This window comes from Pleurodeles waltl, chromosome 3_1 (genome assembly GCF_031143425.1).
Source record: "Pleurodeles waltl isolate 20211129_DDA chromosome 3_1, aPleWal1.hap1.20221129, whole genome shotgun sequence".
NCBI classification, from domain to species: domain Eukaryota; kingdom Metazoa; phylum Chordata; class Amphibia; order Caudata; family Salamandridae; genus Pleurodeles; species Pleurodeles waltl.
The window spans coordinates 410016065-410037710 of NC_090440.1; the positions used below are offsets into that span (position 1 = coordinate 410016065).

The window sequence follows — 21646 nt, forward strand, 5'->3', positions numbered from 1 at the left end:
TATTAGTGAATCTACCTTTGAAGATGGGGCTGTACATTCTGGGGCAGACTCTTAAGTTGCCTATAAAGCACTTCTGGATAGGATAAGGGTCTTACGATTTAGTAGACTGGGTACTCAGTCAAAATGTGGTTGATGTGCTGTCCGCCATTATGTGCAGTGCACTGACTAAAATACATTTGTAATATGGTGGACAGAACTTCCTCCACATTTTGATGGAAGATGAAGGTGACAAGCATCCAAAAGCAAAAACAATGTGTGCCTCTTTACTGTACTTACTTTAGACTCAGTGGCTCATATCTAATTGAAAAAGAAAACAAATTCTTGGAATAGAGTCCTTTTTTTGATGGACAAATGTCAAAACCAACACAGCTATTTAAGTAATGGCCCATGGACGATAGGTATACCCCAGCAGTCATTTGTGGCAGATAATAACTCCAAATCTGTGTGCTACTCTTCAGTCAGTTTCCCAGAACTTCACTTTTGTGTGACACAAAGTGTATCACAATGAAAAACACAGGACAGTATGTGATTGGCACTGAGGATAGTAGGAAAAGAAAAATGTGTATTTCGGGAACCAGCCCATAAAAACACATCCTGCAAAAAGAAAGTAAATGAGCACACATTAGTACATAGACCAATCATAAAGCAGTTGACAAACATGCACTCAACAGAAAATGTAATTAGGCAGTGCTACAAATCTAGCAATAAACATCACATACAAGATAATACATTAAAAAAAATATTAGAATTTTACTATTAAGAACAGTGTACAAAAAATTGATTTGATATAATTGCAGATTGACGTGCACCGGGGGTAGTAATTTCTACCCTCCTGCCTCTTTCTTTGCAGAGCACAAACTAAGAAAAAGAAACTTGTGGTACTGGAGCGTCTCAGCAATGGTACTACTCTAACATGATGCGCCGCTTCTGTGACCTTCTGGGTATGTGATGGTGGATGTTTACAGGACCAGCATCTCTGGTTTTATGAAGACGCAATGCACTGGTAATAACAAGAAGAGGCAATTCACATCAATGCCCTAGAAACCTTTACATAATTTACTAACACTTACAGGTTTCTTCAAAATCACAGCAGAATAACTCGATTCTTGGATGAGCATCTTCTGAGACTCTTGAGGAAGAACTTGTATTACCGATTGGAGCCTCTGACACTCCTGGGGTAAACTCGGAACATAGATTGGAGTTACTGTCACTCCCAGGTTATACTCAATACGTGGATTGCAGTTAGGGACACTCCCAATGCATACTGGTAACAAGGTAACATACTGTACACAGGTTACACTCAGAACTCTTAACAAGTTTGGGGTTACTGACGATCCCAAGATTGTACTTGAAACATGGGTTGGAGTTACTGGCACTCCCAAGGTCCACTTGGTACATAGGTTGGAGTTAATGACACTTCCAGGGTATGCTAGAAACACCACCTGGAGGTTACAAGATTCATGCAGATATCAATCACTTCTAAAAGAACATTCTTCTCGACACTTATGGCCAATGGAGTAACACAAAATTAAGTCTCTGATCCATGAGCAAAAACAGTTCAAACGCTAGAGCTGGTGAGAGGGTTTGGAGTAAGTAAGCGAGGAGCGCTGGAGGAAAAATACAGCGAGGAAACTAGAGACAAGACTAGAGTCAGATAGTCAGGCCTGCTTACTAGGATAAAGGATTAGTGCTCACTAACCTGAAGGGAAAGTACTAAGCCTTGTCTAGTACTTTAACTGGAATCTGAAGATGGCAGGAGACTCAGTGCAAAAAGCTCAAGAGGAGGCGGAATCGTAACCCATGAGGGAAAACACTGAAGAAAGTTTACAGAATCCAGGGTCACAGGATCATCAGGAAGACTTGGAAGACTAGATCGCTGGTAATTCCGGGCAACGCAGGAGTTGAGTGCATGACTAAAATACTGGCAGATCCAGGCAACTCAGGAGGTGAGTGCAGGGACAATCCTTGCTCAGGAAGGGGATGAGGCCAAGCAAGATGCATGTTCAGAAGGGGTATTTATACGGGAAGAAAAGTGTGTTCCAGAAAGGCACATGTACCATGTGAATATTATAATGAACCTGGGGAAGATCACCTGTTGCATGCAACGGATATGAAGCCTTGCAGGTGGCAGGTGCAAATGGTAAATGACAACAATAAACATGTACAACGGAACCCCAAATGCATGATGGTACAATTCACTGGTACACAATAGAAATGTAACTATCCTAAATAGACATGATATCTGCAGGCTCACAATAGGCCCAACTTGCGTAGCAATAGAACAGGAGGGTCAATGGTTCAGGCTTCCTGGGAGGGAAATCATGGAGTGCTTGAGACTGAAAGGCACCATAAGAGAGGCATGACTTGGAATTCCCGGGGCAGGGAGGTGCTACAAGGAAAGGGTGACATGAGCTTGGCGAGTAAAACCCACCGCACATAAGGCAAAAGATGGAATCTTGACACAGACGGCCAATCCTGCATCCTTGCAACATCTTTCACAAAGACAAAGTAGTGACTACTGCTTCTACAGCAGTATGATTTTCACTAACAGCCAACTGAAAGTTGAGGAAGGACATTTGTCTTTCTGTGGTATTCTGTTGATAGACAGCATACTCATTGCATGTTGCCAGCTGAATCAGGTAAGTAGACAACTTCTTAAAGCATGAGCAAGTTTTATGATGTGTATTGTATGGGTGATGAACCTGGTCATTTTTCTCCACTCCACTTATGTACTTATTGTAATTCAGTATACAGGTAGGCTTGTGGACTTCTGCTTACTGTCTCCAAACTGTAACTGGAGAAGTGCTTGCATTGTGAAGTGTAGTGTGTGAACATATCCTTCCTACTTGTCCGAGAACTTGACAATGAGCTGTTCATTGCAATGTAACACATTGTTCTGGCCTTTTTGGAACTTCCTGCACACAAGGTCCTGAGGGATTCTTTTGCAGAGCTTTCTAATCATACTACAAGTCACAGTGCCAGCTTTTTACATTTAACTAAACAGCTGGAATTCCGTATAGAAATTATCTTCATAAGAGTTATAACATTTATGAAAAAGTGCTTGGCAAGCTTCCATACAATCTTCTCACTAACTCCTAACGTGAAAGGACAATCAGCAGGCTTTATTGTGAAGTCCTTCCCTGTATATACTCTCAGGCTGTACACATAGCAAGTAGAGCTATTGCACAACATGTACATCTTGTTGCTGTAGCAAGCTCTTTTACTTGCTCAATACTCTGAATAGCACTCACCCTTTGTACAAGATCAAGGACTCATCGTCAGCCATATTCTTTCCAGCATTATTATTGTCCGGAAACCTGGCACATTAATGTTCCATAAAAGGTTAAAGTTTGCACAACAGTTTTGAACAGTGATCTGATTGGTCCCGGGGCAGTGCAGCATAATTGTCATTGAAATGCAGCTTATGCTGCAAAATTAAAAATCTGTCTCTGTCTATGACCAGTGCGAAACTGGGTGCTGCCCAAACTGTATGAGTAGACCAATTGCACTATTCCCATGCTCAGAGTTAGGCCCAGAAATGTTTTCAACTCCCAAAATTCAATGGCAGTCCACATGTGTGCCCCTCAGTGAGGAACCTGAGTGCCTCTGCGCTCCCTCAGAAACTGGCATGCAAATTTGTTTAGTGCACAATTCCCTTAAGAAGGTCTGCATCTAGAAAAAGATGGAATTAGTCAATAGGCAAAAAAATTATTGACCTTACATCCTGCATCTCCAGTGAATGGGGAAATTACTTGCTTAACTAAATTAGGAGTCTGTCAAGGGGCCACTCTGCCTGTGCTCAGTGCTGTACCTGCCTGCACACTGCATTGGTCTACCCGTCACTAGCTCTCCAATGCACAGTTTGTACTTGCGAATGGACATCCTTACTACCATGGACATGTTCCTCTGATTCATTGGAAGACGAGTCATCATTGGAAGGAACCCCAACTGAAGAATTGCTCCCAGATTCCACTCCCTGAACATCTCCCTCTAATGCTGAGTATCAGACCCTGCCTCAGAACTCTCCTCCGTAATTTGAGTTAAATCCTCTAAAGCAGTCATCTAGTAAAACACCATCTCTGTTTTCTAACTAAAACTTTGTGGCCTTAGTAGAATGAAGAGGTAGTCGTAGAAATTAATGGTTTGTGTTGAGGGGGGATTTTGGGGGTGTGGGTCATATGAACTAAAAGAATGGAATGCTGAGAGAGTATATTGGAGTGTATTCACAACAACAATCTCAAAACTAGCACTCGCATGACTCAAAGAACTTCTCCACAGATCCTACCAAGAACTTCTCCAAAATATCTAAGATAGAAAGAAAATACTTACGCTTTGTGAAAGAGCACAATGCTGGTGACTGACAATGAAGTTAGCGGTTTGCAGCATGTGATCCTCTGCTTCCACCCCCACAGAATAGGGCAGTGTGTCATCCACATCAGGCACATTAGTTATGTTTCATTCACTATTTTCTTCATCCCAGCTCAGCATATACCTTTGGGAAATGGGTGAGCACAATTTAGGCATTGATAATAATTGTGCTGTTTGTGTGGTAACTCTATCCTGCGTGGCGTATCATGGGGGGCTGAATCCATTTCATCTACTGATCAGTTATTTAGCTATGCACATTTTGTTTCCACCCGCCACAGTAGAGAGTAATGTGTCTGCTTAACCACAGTGGCCTCCTAAATACCTTAACCATGTCAAAACGTGAACGACTTTAATAACTGATCAGTAGCTCAAATTGGTTCACCCCTTGTCCCGTGATGTGTGGTGTGCTGGTTGGAGGTAAAATGTGAATGACACAATAGCTAACAGTGGCTGGAGTCGGCTGATGCTACTGCCTGGTGCAGGGACACTTGAAAAGCCTGAGGGCTACAGGAGATAGAAAAGAAACAGCCGGCTTGTATCCCTTCCTTATGGGGGGTGAGGATCACATCTTCTCGGGGGCCAGTGGGCAGCCCCGGGAATGGAAATTGTAAATAAATAATTTTGGCCTCAGAAAGCCTCCCCACCCTCCAACACACACACACACACACACACACACACACACACACACACACACACACTGTGGCTTTTCAAGATTTGTGCTGCGTGGGTTTGCAGAAAAGGCCCAAGACAGCACAAATTCAAAAATAATAAAAATGTCTGCCTCATTTTCACTTCCCTGGGGGTGGGGGAGCATCGTGACCCTCTGACCATTCTGGGGCAGTTGCCCTCTCCCCAGGGAAGGGAAAAGGAAAATAATAATTAGCCCCCAAAGTGGCGTGACTATGCCCGGGGGGGGCTCCTCTTTTCATTGATGCAAATGGCCCTACAGGGGGCAAGACAACCACATTAGTGATTACTTTGGGTTATGTTTTTTTCTCATATACACTGAAACTCTTGTTTCGACTCTGACTCGAGTGTCCAGAACAAAATGTTGGTCGAAACCAGAACTTAAAATGGTTGCTGGTAATCTGGTGAGTCAGCTCTGACTCTAGTGTCACGCCCTGAAAACTGTGCTCATTTTCATTTTCTTTTATCAGGAGTGTGTTATATTTTCCATGTGTCTAGGTACTCCTCATCACTCTCCATGGGTTGGTCATCTTTGGGCTTAGAAAGTGAATATGGTAGTTGCTTAGGCTGTCTTAAGTACTCTCTTCGAAATAGGTTCTTCTTATCAGTCAAGCCTTCGTCATTGTCTTGCTGTTAAAATTTAGAAATCACAGGAATACGTTTGCTGTGTTAATGCTGTGTTTGACTACCGGTGATGATCCTACAATGCTGAAGGAAACGTTTCTTTCTTGTAATCTTAGTTCAACATTGTGAGAATTTCCAGTGAATTCATAAAGAGCGTACTTTCCTTCCCACTCTCTCCTTTTTAAATGCAATTTAGTATTTGTTAATTTAAAAAAAATCCCCATGGCTTCCTTGCAACGATCTGATGCTGTGACGCACCTGCCATTACAAAGCATGCTTGGGAATCAAAGGTGCTGGCACCTTGAACGAACAGGGCATTGTTTTAGGTTTTCTGTACATTCATTCATCCATTCCAGTTTCGTAATTATGAACCTGACACTTGTGCAACCGTAAATTGTCCCTGTTCTTTTTGGCCCGGTAATACCTTGACTTTTGAATTAGCTTTTATTTTGCAACCTGTATTGAAACCCTCATCAACATCAGCAGTACCGTAACATAAACTTTTAAGTGAATATAGAGTAATTTTAAAGTAGGGTCTGGGCTGTGTGGCAACCAGCTCGCAGTTTTCTTTTGTGCAGGTCTCAGCGGTGTATTTTGGTGTTGTTTTCTTTCGGCATATTCTATTCCTGAGTATTTTTATTCCTTCCTACTTCTACACTGCTTAGTTTTACACATGCAGGGCACCAATGTTGTTTATTAAGGCATACTTTTGAGATGCTGGCTTAACAAAGTTTATTTTTCTGCCTTTGAGCAGCCTGAGACGTGGAATACTGGTGTATATCTTCCCTATCACGCAAGAGCATTACTGACACAAAATTAAGCCCTGTTTTTTTCTAAACAGCAATCCTCCTATTTTGTCTATGCATTGCTTCTGGTATTGTTGGTTCAATTAGTCAGTAGACTGGCAATACTTCCTTTATTTTACGCCTTTCCGAAACATATCTCTTTCAAATGTTAAACCAGCACTTGTAGATAAGCCAACTTTATTACTTGCTTTTGAAGTATTTTTCGTAAGATGGTTGTTATAGCTGTAGTTTACCCCAGAGGGTGTTGGTGGATTTTTACAGTCAGCAAGAAACCGAATTGCTTAGAAATACATTAAATGTAATAAGAAACAAGAAAACATTTGACATTCTTTGTATAGCATAGCATGTATGTGGCAAAGGGACTATAGTGGGAGGGTTACAAATTGTTAACTTCAAGGAAAATGTTGTTGGAGTAAAGAAGATGGTAAGTCATGAAGAGATGTTTGTAGTATGTGTTGCTGTAGATACAAATGCTCTGCATACCTTTCCGCCCCATCAACCATCACCCAACCCACAGGAAGTTTTTTCCTCAAAGTCAGACCAGGAGGAAGAAGAACTAGATGTTCCCCTCAACTTGACAATCTCCAGCCCTTGAACAAAGGCCTCCGCAAAGGTTCTGAGTATGGTTGGCACTGACACGCACAAGCCTTTGAGTAGTCCTCATAAAGAGGCAGAACACCACTCGTTTAGGCCTCTGACCACCTTCAGGGCCTGTGCCGCCTTTTGGCTCTAGTCGACACTAATCAAAGGCTTTGGAGACAACATTGCTTCCAAATCAGAACATCAGCCTTCCTCTCCCAGCAAGCTCCAACATCCTCCATAAGCCTCGTAGACCTTCGGATACGAAAACGCTTTCAATGCTGGCAAAAAAGCCAACCTCTGTTCCAGAACCTCCATTGACTCTGAGGTCGCCATCGGCACCAAAGCTACCATCAGCACCGAGGAGCCCATTGACACAGACGCCAATGACTCATAACAACTTATCCTACAAAGACTGCAGGAGGAGTTGGTTGCAAGGCAAAAACGACTTTTCATCTACCCTTGAATGGGGAAAATCACAACAAAGTTCTCTCCAACAACACCAACAAAGGCTTTGCCTGGGAAGAGAAAACTAACCTTCAAGGAACAATTGGCTTTTGAACTTTATCCAACTCATAAGCCTAAAAAACGTAAGGACGGGGGCACCACCCTTCTTGCCTAGTTTCACTTCCTCCTTTCTCTGCCACTATCGCCACTATCTTCTCCCAGCCACCTCCTCTGTCAGCACCTCCATTGCCTCCACACTCTCCAGAGAGATTCCCTCACTCCTCTTATGGGGGCACTATGAGACACTGTTTCATTCAGAGCCCACAGGTCATCTGTGGGACGATTAGGACGTCGACCCCCTGGTGGAGCCAGACTTATTTCATTATCCTGTGAGGGCATCACCCCCCAGACAACACCACAGCGTACCAGAAGGTGATCCATTGAGCAGGCACTTTCACTTTTTGGACATGGAAGACTCTACTCATTAAAACACTGTAAAAGTCAGAGGGAACTGTAAAGTTTCTCTCTGTGTTAACAAACGTGCTAAAAAGACTCCCCTATACCATAGGAAGCACCTAATGATAATACTCCAGGATTTGTAAAGCACAGCAAATCACCCGTCAGGGTTTCAAGGCACTGAATAGTAGGCATGGGGAGATTAAGTGATTTGCCCAGAATTACTGGATGTTGAGCCGACGCCAACGCTGAGACTTAAACCTGGTGCCTCCAGCTCTGAAGTCGGCTGCTCAGGCCATTAGCCTCTTCCTTTGGAAGACAAAAATACATGTCTTTGGGCAGAGCTTGCCCGGCTGCAAGATGGCAGTGTCTTAGAGAAGTTCTGCAAGCCGCCCTGCAATCCATCCCAAAATCCGCTGTTTACATGCCGAATTGTCCCCACAGCGGTCGGGATGTTGCTGAGAGCCGTGCCCAACGGGGCTGAGACACCGGTAGCCTGCTGCGGAACGACGTGGGTGAGGGGCGAGACCCGAGACTGAGGCCGAGTCGCCAAACTAGCATGAGACTGCCTGCGCTGGGAGATCTCGCTTCGGGCAGCACGAGGCCTGGGCAGGAGGGCCGAGCACGGTCCGATCGGAGAGATGGCGGCAAAAAGAATCAGCGGAAGTCTGCAGCAGATTTGCTTCCTGTAAGGGGTAGCGAGCGCTCGAGTGGGCCGCACTGGGGGTGCCACCCGGGAGACGATTAAGAAGTGGTGGCGGCGGCCTAGATGCGGCGCTGCACAGTGTACGATGTGCTGGCTGGAGTGGCCTGGCCTCGGAGACGTTGGAACAATATAATATTGAGCGCTGCCTCTGAGGACGACGTTGGGCACTGGCAGTTCCTAGAGGTGAGAGTGGCGGCCTCCTGGCAGTTCAGCTGGCGACGCAGCAGGCAGGATGTTACGGATGCGCCGCTGCGGTGAGTGATGGGTCCCCGGTGGCCTAGAAGCCTGGGTGGGCGACTGTATAGCAGGAACACATGACTTAATAAGCCAGAGCCACTGGAGTGCATTGTGAGGCGACTGGAGGAACCGAGTTAGCCAATAATAGACAGTCACATTAAAGCGAGGCGGTAGAGCTGGAGGTGACTGTTAGCGCGAAAGCTGGAGGGCGATGGTAGCCCTATTTCTGTAGGGTGTGACACAGACTCTGAAAGTTAACAGGCCATCAAAGGGCGAGGGGTGCCTGGCTTGGGGTGCCACACTTTGGCAGCGCATTATCTGCATGTCGACGAGATCACGCACCATGGGCAAAACGGACAAACACCAAGCTAAACTACAATTTGAGCAACACAGGTCACAGGTGCCAGCCGTGGACCGGGCAGAGGCGGGTGCGCCGGGAGGAGGAGATGTTCCACAGGGAGAGTAGCCCGAACTCAGACAAATACTAACAGCAATGCAACAAAGCCTGACCCAGAAAGACAGTCAAATTGACTCACTCTCCTACCGAATGGTTAGAATGACGGAACGCCTGGACAAACATGTGGACAGATTGGATCAGTCAGAGAAACGCATCTTGGAGATGAAAGATGGTCGGGGAGCAATGTCCTCTGGACACGTCAAGATGGGCAAAGAGCTGGCAGCGCTGCAGGCTAAAGTTGAAGACCTGGAGGCCCGCTTACGCTGCAATAATCTACACATAGTGGTAATTGCGGAATCCACAGCAATAGACAATATGGAGAGCCATGTGGAGCGCTTGCTGATTCAACTGCTGGGGCGTGAGACGTTTTCCAGCCAATTTGTGGTGGAAAGGGCACACTGAGTCTTGCAGGCTCGGCCACCACCGGGCGCTCCGCCGTGCCCCATAATAGCTAAACTATTGAACTACAGGGATCGGGATGCTGCCCTACGACGAGCTCGTGAACTCAAGTCTCTGACACATGAGGGAGCGGTAGTTTCACTGTACCCAGACTTTACACAGCAGGTGCAAAATGCTAGGAGACAATGCATCGCTGGGAAACGACAACTACGCGAAATGCGACTAGAATACCGCATGCTATACCCGGCAAGGCTCTGAGTTGTTGTGGATGGCAAACCACTCCTCTTCACGGACCACAAAAATCTAGCTCAATTCCTGAAGCGCAGATCGATAGACAGGAAGGGCCGAAATACAAGGGACATCAACTCGAGAGATAGTGGCGAATGACTTGCTCAACCTAGATGCTGTCCGGGGCAGAATTCCAGCGCACTAGGAGCAATGACATAGACTGGTGATGAGACACCACCATTGCAGATGCATGGGAGATGGCACTCAGTGAAAGAAGATGGTTGGGTGGCGAAGAAGTCAAGATAATGTTGCATACAGATGTTAAGTTTCGGCACTGGCTCTACAGGTTATGCTAAGTAAATGTTAATATTTGATGGGTGGCTAGTATCATAGTGTTGTGAGGGCGGTCGGGCAACATCCACCCTAGAGTGTATACCACTTGTTTGTTCACAAACAGGTCTAACTGTCCTCTGAAAGAGAGGGGGGCGGGAGTAAGTAACTGACAGGCTGGTTGGGGCAATGCCTGCTGTGGATGGGTGGGGTGGAACAGCGGGAGTTACATGTTCTAAAAGTTTATATTGCAGTATAGCGATGGCAGACACAAACATAGTCACACTCCGTAGCTAATGGCAAGTAGCAATTCAGCATCATACTCAATCAAAGGCCTGAATGCATTACGAATGATAACATGGAATGTTAGAGGCTTAAATGATGCTAGGAAAACACACAAGGTAGTAGCCTATTTTCAGCGACATGGGGTGGATCTGGCGCTCCTCCAGGAGACACATCTGGCCCCAAGCAGCCCAATGCTTACCCCCGGAGAATGCAGGGGAACATATTGGCATCATGGTATACCTCTCACTCTCGAGGGGTACTGATCTGGACGTCTAGGTCCCCGGGGCTCCGCCTCGAGGAGGTCGAAAAGGGCCCCAATGGCAGATATATAGTCACACGATGTAGCAATGGTGCGGTCACGTTTTTCCTGGTTGGGATTTATGGGCCTAACTTTGATAACCCTCAATTTTATTATGATTTAGCAGCCAAGGCTGGCAGTTGGGGAGGGTACCCACAGGTCTAGGGAGGAGATTTTAATTGCACATTGGACCCTCTGCTCAACAGATCGAGAGGGGCATGTAGAAGTCTGGCATCTGCGGCTAGGGTGCTGAAAGAGACAGCAGAAGAACTGGGATTGGTAGACATATAGAGATGTAGGCACCAGACACAAGGGGGATACACTCATTACCCAGCAGCACACAACCTACATACACAAATCGATCTCTGGTTGGTCTCTAGGAGTATATTAGGCATCTTACAGATAGAAACCCCCTGGCCCCAAACATACACTGACCATTCTCGGGTCTTGCTGATGATGACCCTGGGCCCCAGGCGGATCCCCCCCATTCACATGGCGATTCCCAACATACTCGCTCCTGGTCTCTGTTTCGAGGAGTGCAGGCTACAGCCATACAAGACTTTTTTCGAATTAACATAGATTTAGTGGACAGTATATGTACCGTGTGGGAGGCATTCGAGGTATACATACGTGGCATAACTATAGCAAAACATGCAGGAGTCTTGTGATCAGTCCGTGGTAGGTTAGACACACTGGAACAACAGCTTGCTCAGTTAGAACAGACACACTTACACACAACGGATGTCCCGGTTCTGGAAGCCATGCGCACTAAGCTGGAGGAATTCCAGGATACGGTGCTCACAGATCTCCAACACATGGGGAAATATGCAACGGCCTGTGTCTATAGAGAGATGGCGAGGCCGGGGACGGGTTTGGCAAATATGATACTCCCAAGCAGAGAGAGGGACAATGATTACAATGGTACAGGCTGAAGATGGCAGGGAACTCACAGACCCAGAGCAAATAGTGATAAGGTTTCGTGAACATTATGAAGGCCTGTACACCTCCAAAATTGCCCCAGATTTGGGGGGCATTGACGGACTATCTGTCACACATAAAATTACCATGGCTAGTGGTCGAGGATAGGGAAATCCTCATAACGCCTCTGACTGGAGGAGATGGGCCAGGCTCTGGGGAGTATGGCGGAAGGGAAGGCTCCGGGGCCGGATGGGCTGACAGTAAAGTTTTACAAGGCCTTCAAAGATATTCTGCTCCCCCATCAGAGTAAAGTCTGTGTGCAGATGGTGGAGGACGGTAACATGCCCCTCTCCATGCGAGAAGCCATGTTGATTGCGCTGCTGAAGCCAGGTAAATCGTCTGAGCAGTGCTCGTCCTATCGCCCATTGTCCTTGATAAATGTTGACACCAAAATTTATGCGAAGATCCTTGCAGAGAGGCTTGCTAAATTCTTGCCAAAACTGTTCCAACCAGAGCAGTCTGGGTTTGTCCCAGGCCGCAGTCTTACTGCTAACCTCCGCTTGTTATTCAGGACGATGCAGAATGTCAACCCGGAGGTAAAAGCAGTGGTGATCTTTTTGGACGCCGAGAAGGCATTTGACTCAGTTGAATGGCACTTCATGACGGCAATTCTAAAGCGAATGGGGGTAGGGGATGTATATCTAAGACTAGTGATGGCACTATATAGGGAACCACTGGCCAGGCTGCGGATCAATGGTACAGTTTTGGTCGCTTCTCAGGTAACAAGGGGCACCAGGCAGGGGTGCCCACTGTCGCCTCTGCTGTATGCTATAGTGGCAGAACCCTTGGCGCGTGCACTGAGGGAGTATCACAGCCATAGAGGCCTACAATTTCAGAACTATAGACTGGTGCTGTCTGCCTATGCGGATGACACTTTGCTGTATATCTGGGACGCCCAACGCAATGTGACACCGATTTCAAGGGAAATAATAAAATACGGTGCCTTTTCAGTATTACGGATCAACATGTTCCCCCTAATGCCAGTCATGATGCCAGTGTCAACAAAGTGCCTGCTTCAGTGGGAAACGGGGCCAGTTAGTTACCTAGGCATTTGCGTACACACAAATCCAAAGATAGTACAGGTAGTTACTATGAAGTTGCGATCCAGACTCTAACGAAAGATGTTGAAAGATGGATCAGGCTGCCACTGTCACTGGGGCGGGGAGAATAGCCCTAATGAAGATGGTAGTGCTCCCAAGATTCCTGTTTCTTTTCCAGAATATACCCATGTTGCTCTCAAGGGCATTTTTTGTAACCCTAAGGGCACTGTGTATCAGGTCGGCCTGGGCTGGGAAGTAGCCGAGAATTAAGTGGAGGACTCTGACCTTGCCGTATGAGATGGGTGGACTTAACACGCTGGATTTGGAGCTATATTACAGAGTGGTGCATGCTACGTTTGCCCATACATGGATACATGGGTCCCGAGATCTGCCCTTTTAAAAAATAGAACGGGAGCTGGCGGCCCCGGACCCCCTGCCAAGTAAAGTTTCGCCCCCTCCCCCCAGTTAAAAGACTTGGGGTGTTTGCATCATTGAATGCCACCCCTTGGGCTTGGCATGACTTAATACACCAACAGGGGATTGCTCTCCTATACTCTACACAGGTGCCACTGAGCTGGTGTACATAGTATGCACTGTTTAGATAGAGATGGAGGGTTTGCGGACGCCATGCATAGGTTGAAAATCACGACCATGGGAGACTTTTTCTGAGAGGGGAGCATGGACACGTGGGAGGTGATCGTGGAACGGGTGGATGGGACAACTCCTCTTTTAAAATATCAGTATTACCGAGCCCAACACGCAATGGGAGCATTACTGGGGGAGGAGATGAGGGAGCCCCCAGAGGTATGACCCCTGTCTGGGGTGCTCACCGAAGTACAATTGCGGTATCCCTAAATGGCAGACACCGCCTGATACATTTTAAGTACATCAATAGAGTATATTATACCCCCATGAGGAGACACAGATATGGACTGCGCTCAGATGCCAGGTGTCCACGATGCGGAGAGGACCAAGCTGACTTTCTTCATATGTCATGATTGTGCCCCGGGGTTTATCGCTTTTGGGAACACATACTCACTGAGCTAGGGAACATAGGAGGACACATGCTAGATCATGACCCACTCTTGGCATTGCTAGGCTGGACAGGGGAGTACCAAAATTGAGTTGCCTAGTTACGGCGATTGGGCTGCTGCTAGCAAAACAACGCATAGCAATGCGTTGCAATCGGGATCCAGTACCAACAGTAGCTGAAGGGCATAGAGACATGGTATATTGTAATACGCAGACAGACCTATACAACGAGCTGGCACCCCCAGCTAGTAGACTAGAACCATACTAGGAAAGATACAAACAATACTTGATTGGTAAAGAAACAAGAGAACCAGAGGGTGAGTCACTGAATGAGGAGAGAACTAGCATTTCCTAAGTACACGCCGCTGTTTTTGATGCTTAACGGTGACCTACCAAAGGACGCCATATGTGAGTGGATGAACGAAGGAGAGGGGAGGGAGCACAGGAGACCTGCATCGTATGACACAAACAAACTGTTGGATTAACAACTCCATGAACTACGATTTCAAGAATGGAATGTATACTGAGATGGGACATATAAGATGTAATGTGTTTTGACGTACTTGTTGGTTAAATAACTCCACGAACTGCAATTTCAAGAATGGAATGTATACTGAGATGTGTCGTATAAGATGTAATGTTTGTTGATGTACTCGCATACTGTGAACATTTGTATGAAAAGCATTAATAAAATATATATTAAAAAAAATACATGTTTCCTAAAAAACACTTTCCCAGACCCTACCCCCTCATACCAAAAGCAGGAAGCAATCATACCATCAGCAGATGGCACAAGGATACACCAACAATATCAGGGGCAAGGGAGGATCCATATCTAGTTAAGGGGTCTCTGTCTCAGAACATTGACTCCCATTCTCTCTTTCCCCTTGCCCCTGATAACAGAACAGGAGACTGCAGGATTTCCTTCCTAATTGGCAGGTAATCACAACAGACAAAGTGGTGGTTTACCACGGCTACTGCATGGAACGTCTCACTTCCCCTCCCCACATCTCACACTGCAGCCACATCCTCAGCAGTGATCATCTCTCCTTTCTGAAGGAAGAGTTACAAACGCTCCTCCAAGAAAGCGCCCTAGAACCAGTACCACCTCACCTCTGGTGTTAGGGTGTGTATTCTCTTCACTTCCTCATCCCCAAGAAGGCTGGCTTCCTCAGGCCCCTCATGGACATCAGGCCCCTAATTATCTATATCCTCTCAGTTCACTTCCATATGCTAACACTACAGGATGTCATTCCTTTGCTTCAACAAGTCGATTGAATGGCAGCCTTAGACCAAAAGGACACCCACTTCCACATCCCCATCCATCCCGCCTACTGACACTCCCTCCGCTTTAGGGGAAGTGACCATGTCTATCAATTGAAGGTACTACCCGTCGGTGTCACCACTGCTCTAAGGGTCTTCCCAAAGTGACAGCACTAAGGCTACGAACAGATACTTACTAACTAAGTAACATTTTATTTTATTTCTTTAAAGTAAGGAAAACAAATAAAATATGATGGTTATGCCAAAATCACAAATTGTTATAATGTGTAAGTGGTTGAAGCTTCCGTGACTGACCTCATCTCTGGTCATTGGTGCATCCAATAGTGATCATAGCTTTTTATATTTTAACAGGATTACACAAGATTAAATCAGGACTCCTTGCCAGAAAGAACCGTGATTAAGCTAGACTCCTCTCCCAGGTAAAGATACAAGATACCGTTCATTCTTTTGAGGTACAGTAATAGAGACATGTTAGAATCTTGCAGGTATTTCTGAATTTGGAAGTAGCTTGCAGTAGCATGTAAATTCATGTAATTCTGGACAGTAGATCAAAGCTTCAAGATTTAACTATATTTTAGCCTACAATAATATTAATTTAATGGAGGTGCATTGACAATCAATAACTTATTTACAAGTTAACCAGTGGTTTGCCTATTCACCAATTATTATTAGGTCTGAAGTGCTTCCCACTTTTTCTTCCAAAGTAGAGGAGTGAGTATATGATTAGGTGAGTGCAGGAATGTATGGTTTTGTAGGTTGGTGGAAAGGAGAAGTATTGTAGATGACAGAAATGTTGTGTACACTTATTCTTTGACGGACAACTATTTGGTTGAATGACTGGGCTAGTACACATAGTGTGTGGTTGTAATGATAATGGTGGGATCAGTAGGTGTGCATGGGTTGTGTGTGTGTATGTGTAGAAAGTTGGTGTGTATGGGTGATAAGTGAATAAATAGGTTGATGAAAGATTGGCTGGATGAGTAGGTAAGTGGGAAAATGAAGGAGTTGGATAAAGGGTTCTATGGGTATTTGGGTTTGAATGAATTGAAAGCTGAGGAAGTGGATTTTTATGTCCATGGATGGATACGTGGGATTGAGCAGGTAAATATATGGATGAACCCAACTTTCCCCACTTGCAGCCCATTATCACAATAAGCTATCTAATCTCTGGATCTGTGCCCAGTTACAAATCCGGGAAATAATCAGATAGGGAACTAGATTTATGTATTTAATTTGAATCATATATGTATTTCATAGTTTCACAATCCGAACATGTTTTTTTAAAAACATTTTATTGATTAATTGCTCAATTTACAGCGAATACAGTGAACAAATCAATTGCACAGTGTGCCCGTTAACCAAACCAGACCATATCATGCACACAACGGTAATAGTTGTTATGGGCAGAAACGTCCCAGTTTACTTAGATACCACCCCACTACTTGACCTCCCCCAGAAATGACAATCTTCTTTCCCCTACTCCCATGCCATGTTCATCTTGATATATTTACTAGCCTTGGTAATTGCGCCTGCTACCCCGCACCTTCTCGTTTCTTGGGACAACCCCTGCTTTGGTAGACTACCTGCTTCACTTGTTTTCACCAGTCCATATTAGTTTCTCAATCTTCAACATGGAGGGAGGGGGGAATCCCTACCCACCAAGCATGCGCTAAATGTGGTGCGTTTAGCCACCCCTGCAGCCACAACCAGCCAAATATTTTGGTATCTAGGCCATGTTTCCTCGCATGTAGTTTGTAATAGGTGCCATTTAGTAACCAGGGGAATCTCTAGCCCAGTGACTTGAGCCATGATCTGCGCCACTCCCGTCCAGTTATGTTGCTCCCATCCAGTTACGTTAGATTACTGGACATTCCTGTATTATGTGAAAAAAGGTGACCTCCTGTCGCAGTCCCTGAGACATAGGGCAGAATTACTCCTCCCCATCTGCTGTAATAACACTTCAGAGTAGTATGATCTATGTAGTATCTCTAGTTGGACTGAGCAAAAGCCATCTCGCATCACCACCTCCTTTGGACTCTGCACCGCCTCAAGCCAGTCATTGTGTTCAAGTGCCCCAGAGTCCCTTTACCACGCTTCTCTCAAAGATGCTAAGGGGTCTGGGAAATTGTTGATTCGTTTCTTGTATATCGTGGAGATAGACATGTTTGTCAGGGGATATAGTGGGAGACGGTACTCCAGCAGTGCCACCTCAGACAGCTGCTCTCCTTATAGAATATGCCGTCTGAGGACACGTGCCCCATGTGTAGGCATCAGAACCGTTCAAACTCTGCCAGCTCATATTCACGTTGCAGGACATCAAAGGTCACCAATTCTGTCTTGGCCGTACGCCACCTAAGTGTTCCACACCAATCAGTGCCCATTTGGAGAAGCCTTCCAAGTTTCCAACTTCTCACACAAGATCACTATCCCACAAAAGGATCCTGTCCGTCAGCTTACCTTCTCATCCCAGGTATCTAGTAGCCTTGCATGGCACTCTTACCACTCTCATAGTGTGGGTCGGCAGGTCGCTCTCTCGCCCCAGCCTATATAGAATCAGCAGATAGACCCTGCTCCCCATAGCCTCCCTGTCCACTTGATACACTTAGATCTGCGAACACCCAGTATTTGACTGCCACTAATTGCAAGGCCCAATAGTATTTGAGTATGTCAGGGACTGCCAGCCCCCATCATAGGCACCTCTCTGTAATTTACAAAGCACTATGCATGAGCTACCCCAATTCCATAGCGAGAGCCATGTGTCCTGGTCGACCTTCCTGAAAAAGTCAGAGGGAACCATGAAGGGAGTATTTTGTAGAACATAGAGCAGGAGCAGAAGAGTCATAATTTTAAAGAGGGTGCTCTACCCATCAAGGATAATTATAGTGTCTGCCATTGTGTAACATCCCTACGGAGTCAGTCTAGCTGTGGGAGGAAGTTTTCATTTAGAAATTCCCCAGGTTCTCGGGTGACATAGATTCCAAGGTATTTAAAACCATCCAGTGCTAGCCGCGTTGTGCATCTGAAGGGGAGCTTCAGTATCCCCCCACCAGTGAGAATATTAAGGATTTGCCCCAGTTAATACGGTACCCAGAGCGGTCTCCAAAGATTTGAAAAAATTGCAATATTCTGCCAACCGACAGGCTGCCTGCGTGGTATAAAATAGTATATCGTCAGCGTACAGGGAAATCTGTTTTTTCTATTCCTCCTTGATGTTAATCCCTTCTACAAGGGGGTCTTGCTGAACCCAGGCTGAAAGGGTTCAATCGCCAATGCAAAGATCATAGGGGATAAGGGACTAGTATGCCTTGTACCCTTGTGTGAGGCGAAGATTCAGCACAGTGCATTGTGGACCCACAGTCGCACCAATGGGCCTTGGTGTAAGAGTTTGACCCAGCCACAAAACTAGGGGCCGAAGTTCATTTTGTCAAGTGCTGCGAAAAGATAGTTCCATTTAGTCTCATCCTCTTTCGTTTGGTGGGGGGGGGGGAGGGTTGTGTAGTAAAGTGCCACTGTTGGCATGGTTACCCTCCCACTTTTGCATAGTGTTGATGCTAAATTTGATTAAACGTGTTCTGGGACACTGCTAACCAGGCCCCAGCACCAGTGTTCTTTGCCTAAAACTGTACCTTTGTTTCCACAATAGGCACAGCCCTGACACAGTCAAGTCCCTTGTAAAAGGTACCACTGGTACCAAGGGGCCTGTACACTGGACCAGTAATCTCCCCGTCCCTCTTTTGTATTTAATATTCCTTTCTAGCCTTCCAGGTTTCTAAGATCCATTACTTGGTCTTTCCAGCCACTGTCTGGTAATCCCGTTGTTCTCACTCTCCGGATTTTCCATACCCTTATGGTCACAGTCACAGTACAAACCCTCACTCTTAGTGATGGGACTCTATTCTGGGTCTGTCTGTTGACATGCCTCACCTTTCTTTGTTACTCTTCTGCTGGTCTTACCCTCAGGTTTGCCATGGCTGTTTCTCTTCCTCTTCCATGGGTTTATTCCCATTAATTGCTTTGCTTGTTTCTTGCATTCTGTGCTGCACAGTTCAGTCTGCCCTTTTGGAACGGATGGTTATTCCGCCTTCTGTTACCCTTCATGGTCGCCTTTGTTTCCTCTTCATGGCTGTTTTTGTTGATGGGGGGCTTCTTCTCCGTCATTTCTTCTAGCAGGTTATTTCATTGTATTGTGTACACACAATTACGTTAAGTTATTTTATCCAATGTTGTACCATTTCCTCTACAAGGGTTCTATTTCTAACCCTCCTAAGGTGTTCTGCTTTGTCTATGGTGTACATGTGCTCTTGCACTTTTTGGGCGGGACATTTCTTGTCCTTTCAACTCTATTGTCCCGTTGGGTTCTAGAGCTACTTTTTCCTAGTTCTTCTAGGTCACCCATTGCTGGTTGTCTTGTACAGCTTCAAGTGTTGTTCTTTACTTCATTACATCATGTCCTTCTGTTTCAGCTTTGTGTGTTTCTTCACATGTATGCTCTGCTGTTCTGTAATTCTGCAGTGATGCAGCTGTCCCTTGCACGTTTACTTTAGTCCTTCTGGTACCCATGTTGGTATCTGTGACTTCTTTCCAGTTTATTCTCTTCACGTTCTCCCTTGACGTGTTTTACATGCCTGTCTCTTACAGTCCATTAGACATTTTTACCCCTTTTTTCTCATTCTGTTATTTATTGGCAGCTTTGCCTGCCTCATTTGTCGTGGCCACTGCCATGTTCCTTTGAGGGACATTCCTTTCCAGTTATGACTTATCATATCCCCTGTTGATATGTCGGTCATCTATTAATTGTGGGTAACTTTCATTATCTTCTCGCTGTGTCTGTCTTGTGCTTCATTTATCTCCTCTTCGTTGCCAGGTTGTTCATTGCGAAACTGATGAGATCTGTTTGCAACCCTCCTCCTGGGTTGAGATTGCTTTGGTATCTAATTCTAAGATAAGGAATGTGCGGCTAGTTGTCTCTATCAGATGGACAAGTTACTTACTTTCGGTGACGCCTTATGTGGTAGAGACACAGACTAGCCGCAGATTCCTTATCGACACACCCATCCTCCCCGCTTGCAAACTGCGTCCTCTTCAGTCTCGCTTGAGCTACTGTCTGATGTATTCTCATCATTGTACATATAACGTCATGTCTTTTCCATCCTAGTTGGCATATACACTATTCCACTGCCAGTTTCTATGTGGCTCTGGGTTGTGCGAATCCTAGTCACAGAAGAAACTGAAGTCCGCGTATCGGAGGGGGGAATATATGGACTCCACTGACGTCCTGTCCGGGGACGATGTCGCTGCTGAGTAGCATGACACCCTCTACCGACGCGCAGAGGTACTGCTGAGGAAAAATTTCCAGATCCAGTCTGACACCTGTGATGAATTTTAAGATAAGAAATTTGCCGCTAGTCTGTGTCTCTACCAAATAAGGCATTACCGAAGGTAAGTAACTTGTCCAACAAGTAGTTGAAGCATCCCCTGAGGGCACAGACTGGGCATAAATGTGTCATCCCTGGCACCAAGGCATCAGATTACTTCTGTACATGTCCCATGACCTAGCAAAGAAAGACTGGACTGCAGTTCTACTCCTTGGGCTACCAAAGAGTACTGCGCCTGTGGGGCCCTGCTTATGGAAAAATCACTCCTGAGCCTCAGACAGAAGTAGTGACTCCAGGAGTCAGTTGGCTGACTTTCTGTTACAGGATACAGGGCCACCAAAGCTGAAAAAACCTGCCTTGGTCAGTTGGTAGCTAAGAACTCCTGACTACTGCTAAAGTGCAGCTTAGGAGTCTAAAGGCTGATTTATAGCTCAGCGGACTGGTTACTCCATCACAAGGGTGATGGATATTCTGTCCGCCGAAATATAAATCTCATTCTATCCTATGGGATTCATATTTCAGTGGATGGGATATCTGTCACAGTTGTGACGGAGTAACCAGTCAGCCGAGATCTTAATCAGACCCTAAGTCCCAACACTCAAAAGTTGCATCTGAGACTGCTGGACCTGGAAAGGGCCGTGGGAGTGCAGTTTGGTTATCCAGCAAGAAAGTTATTGCCAGGTAGAACAGTGGCAATTGGTTTTTGGCAGAACTTCACCCGTACTTCGAGGGAGATCGAACCCTGTGTTCAAAGTCACCCCACTGTGTTTGTAAACTGAGGTTTACATCAGAAAGACTCCACACCGAATCAACATCCTTCAGGATCTTCAGCATCCTTTATTCCTTGCATCAGGACCACTCCATTAAAGTCTATGGCAGTTCGCCCCATAGAGTCTGGAACAGGCCTGTAGACTATGAGGTAACTGCCCAGCAGGACCTTATTGGTCCCTGAGACTTGCTCGCCACCGAAGTTGGTCTCCCGCCCAAAGTTGGCCATAGTAGTAGTTCACAACATTATAACAATTTTAGA

The 21646-nt window shown here is 45.8% G+C and overlaps 1 protein-coding gene across 3 annotated transcripts in view; it reads left to right on the forward strand.

Annotated features, from left to right (window-relative positions):
- Positions 1 to 21646, forward strand: part of MAN2A2 (mannosidase alpha class 2A member 2) — a 492369-nt gene that overhangs the window by 216698 nt on the left and 254025 nt on the right. For all 3 annotated transcript variants that reach the window (XM_069222645.1, XM_069222646.1, XM_069222644.1), the window contains exon 14: positions 15593 to 15660. In XM_069222645.1, the coding sequence (XP_069078746.1) occupies positions 15593 to 15660 (68 nt within the window). The remainder of the gene's footprint in view (positions 1 to 15592; positions 15661 to 21646) is intronic.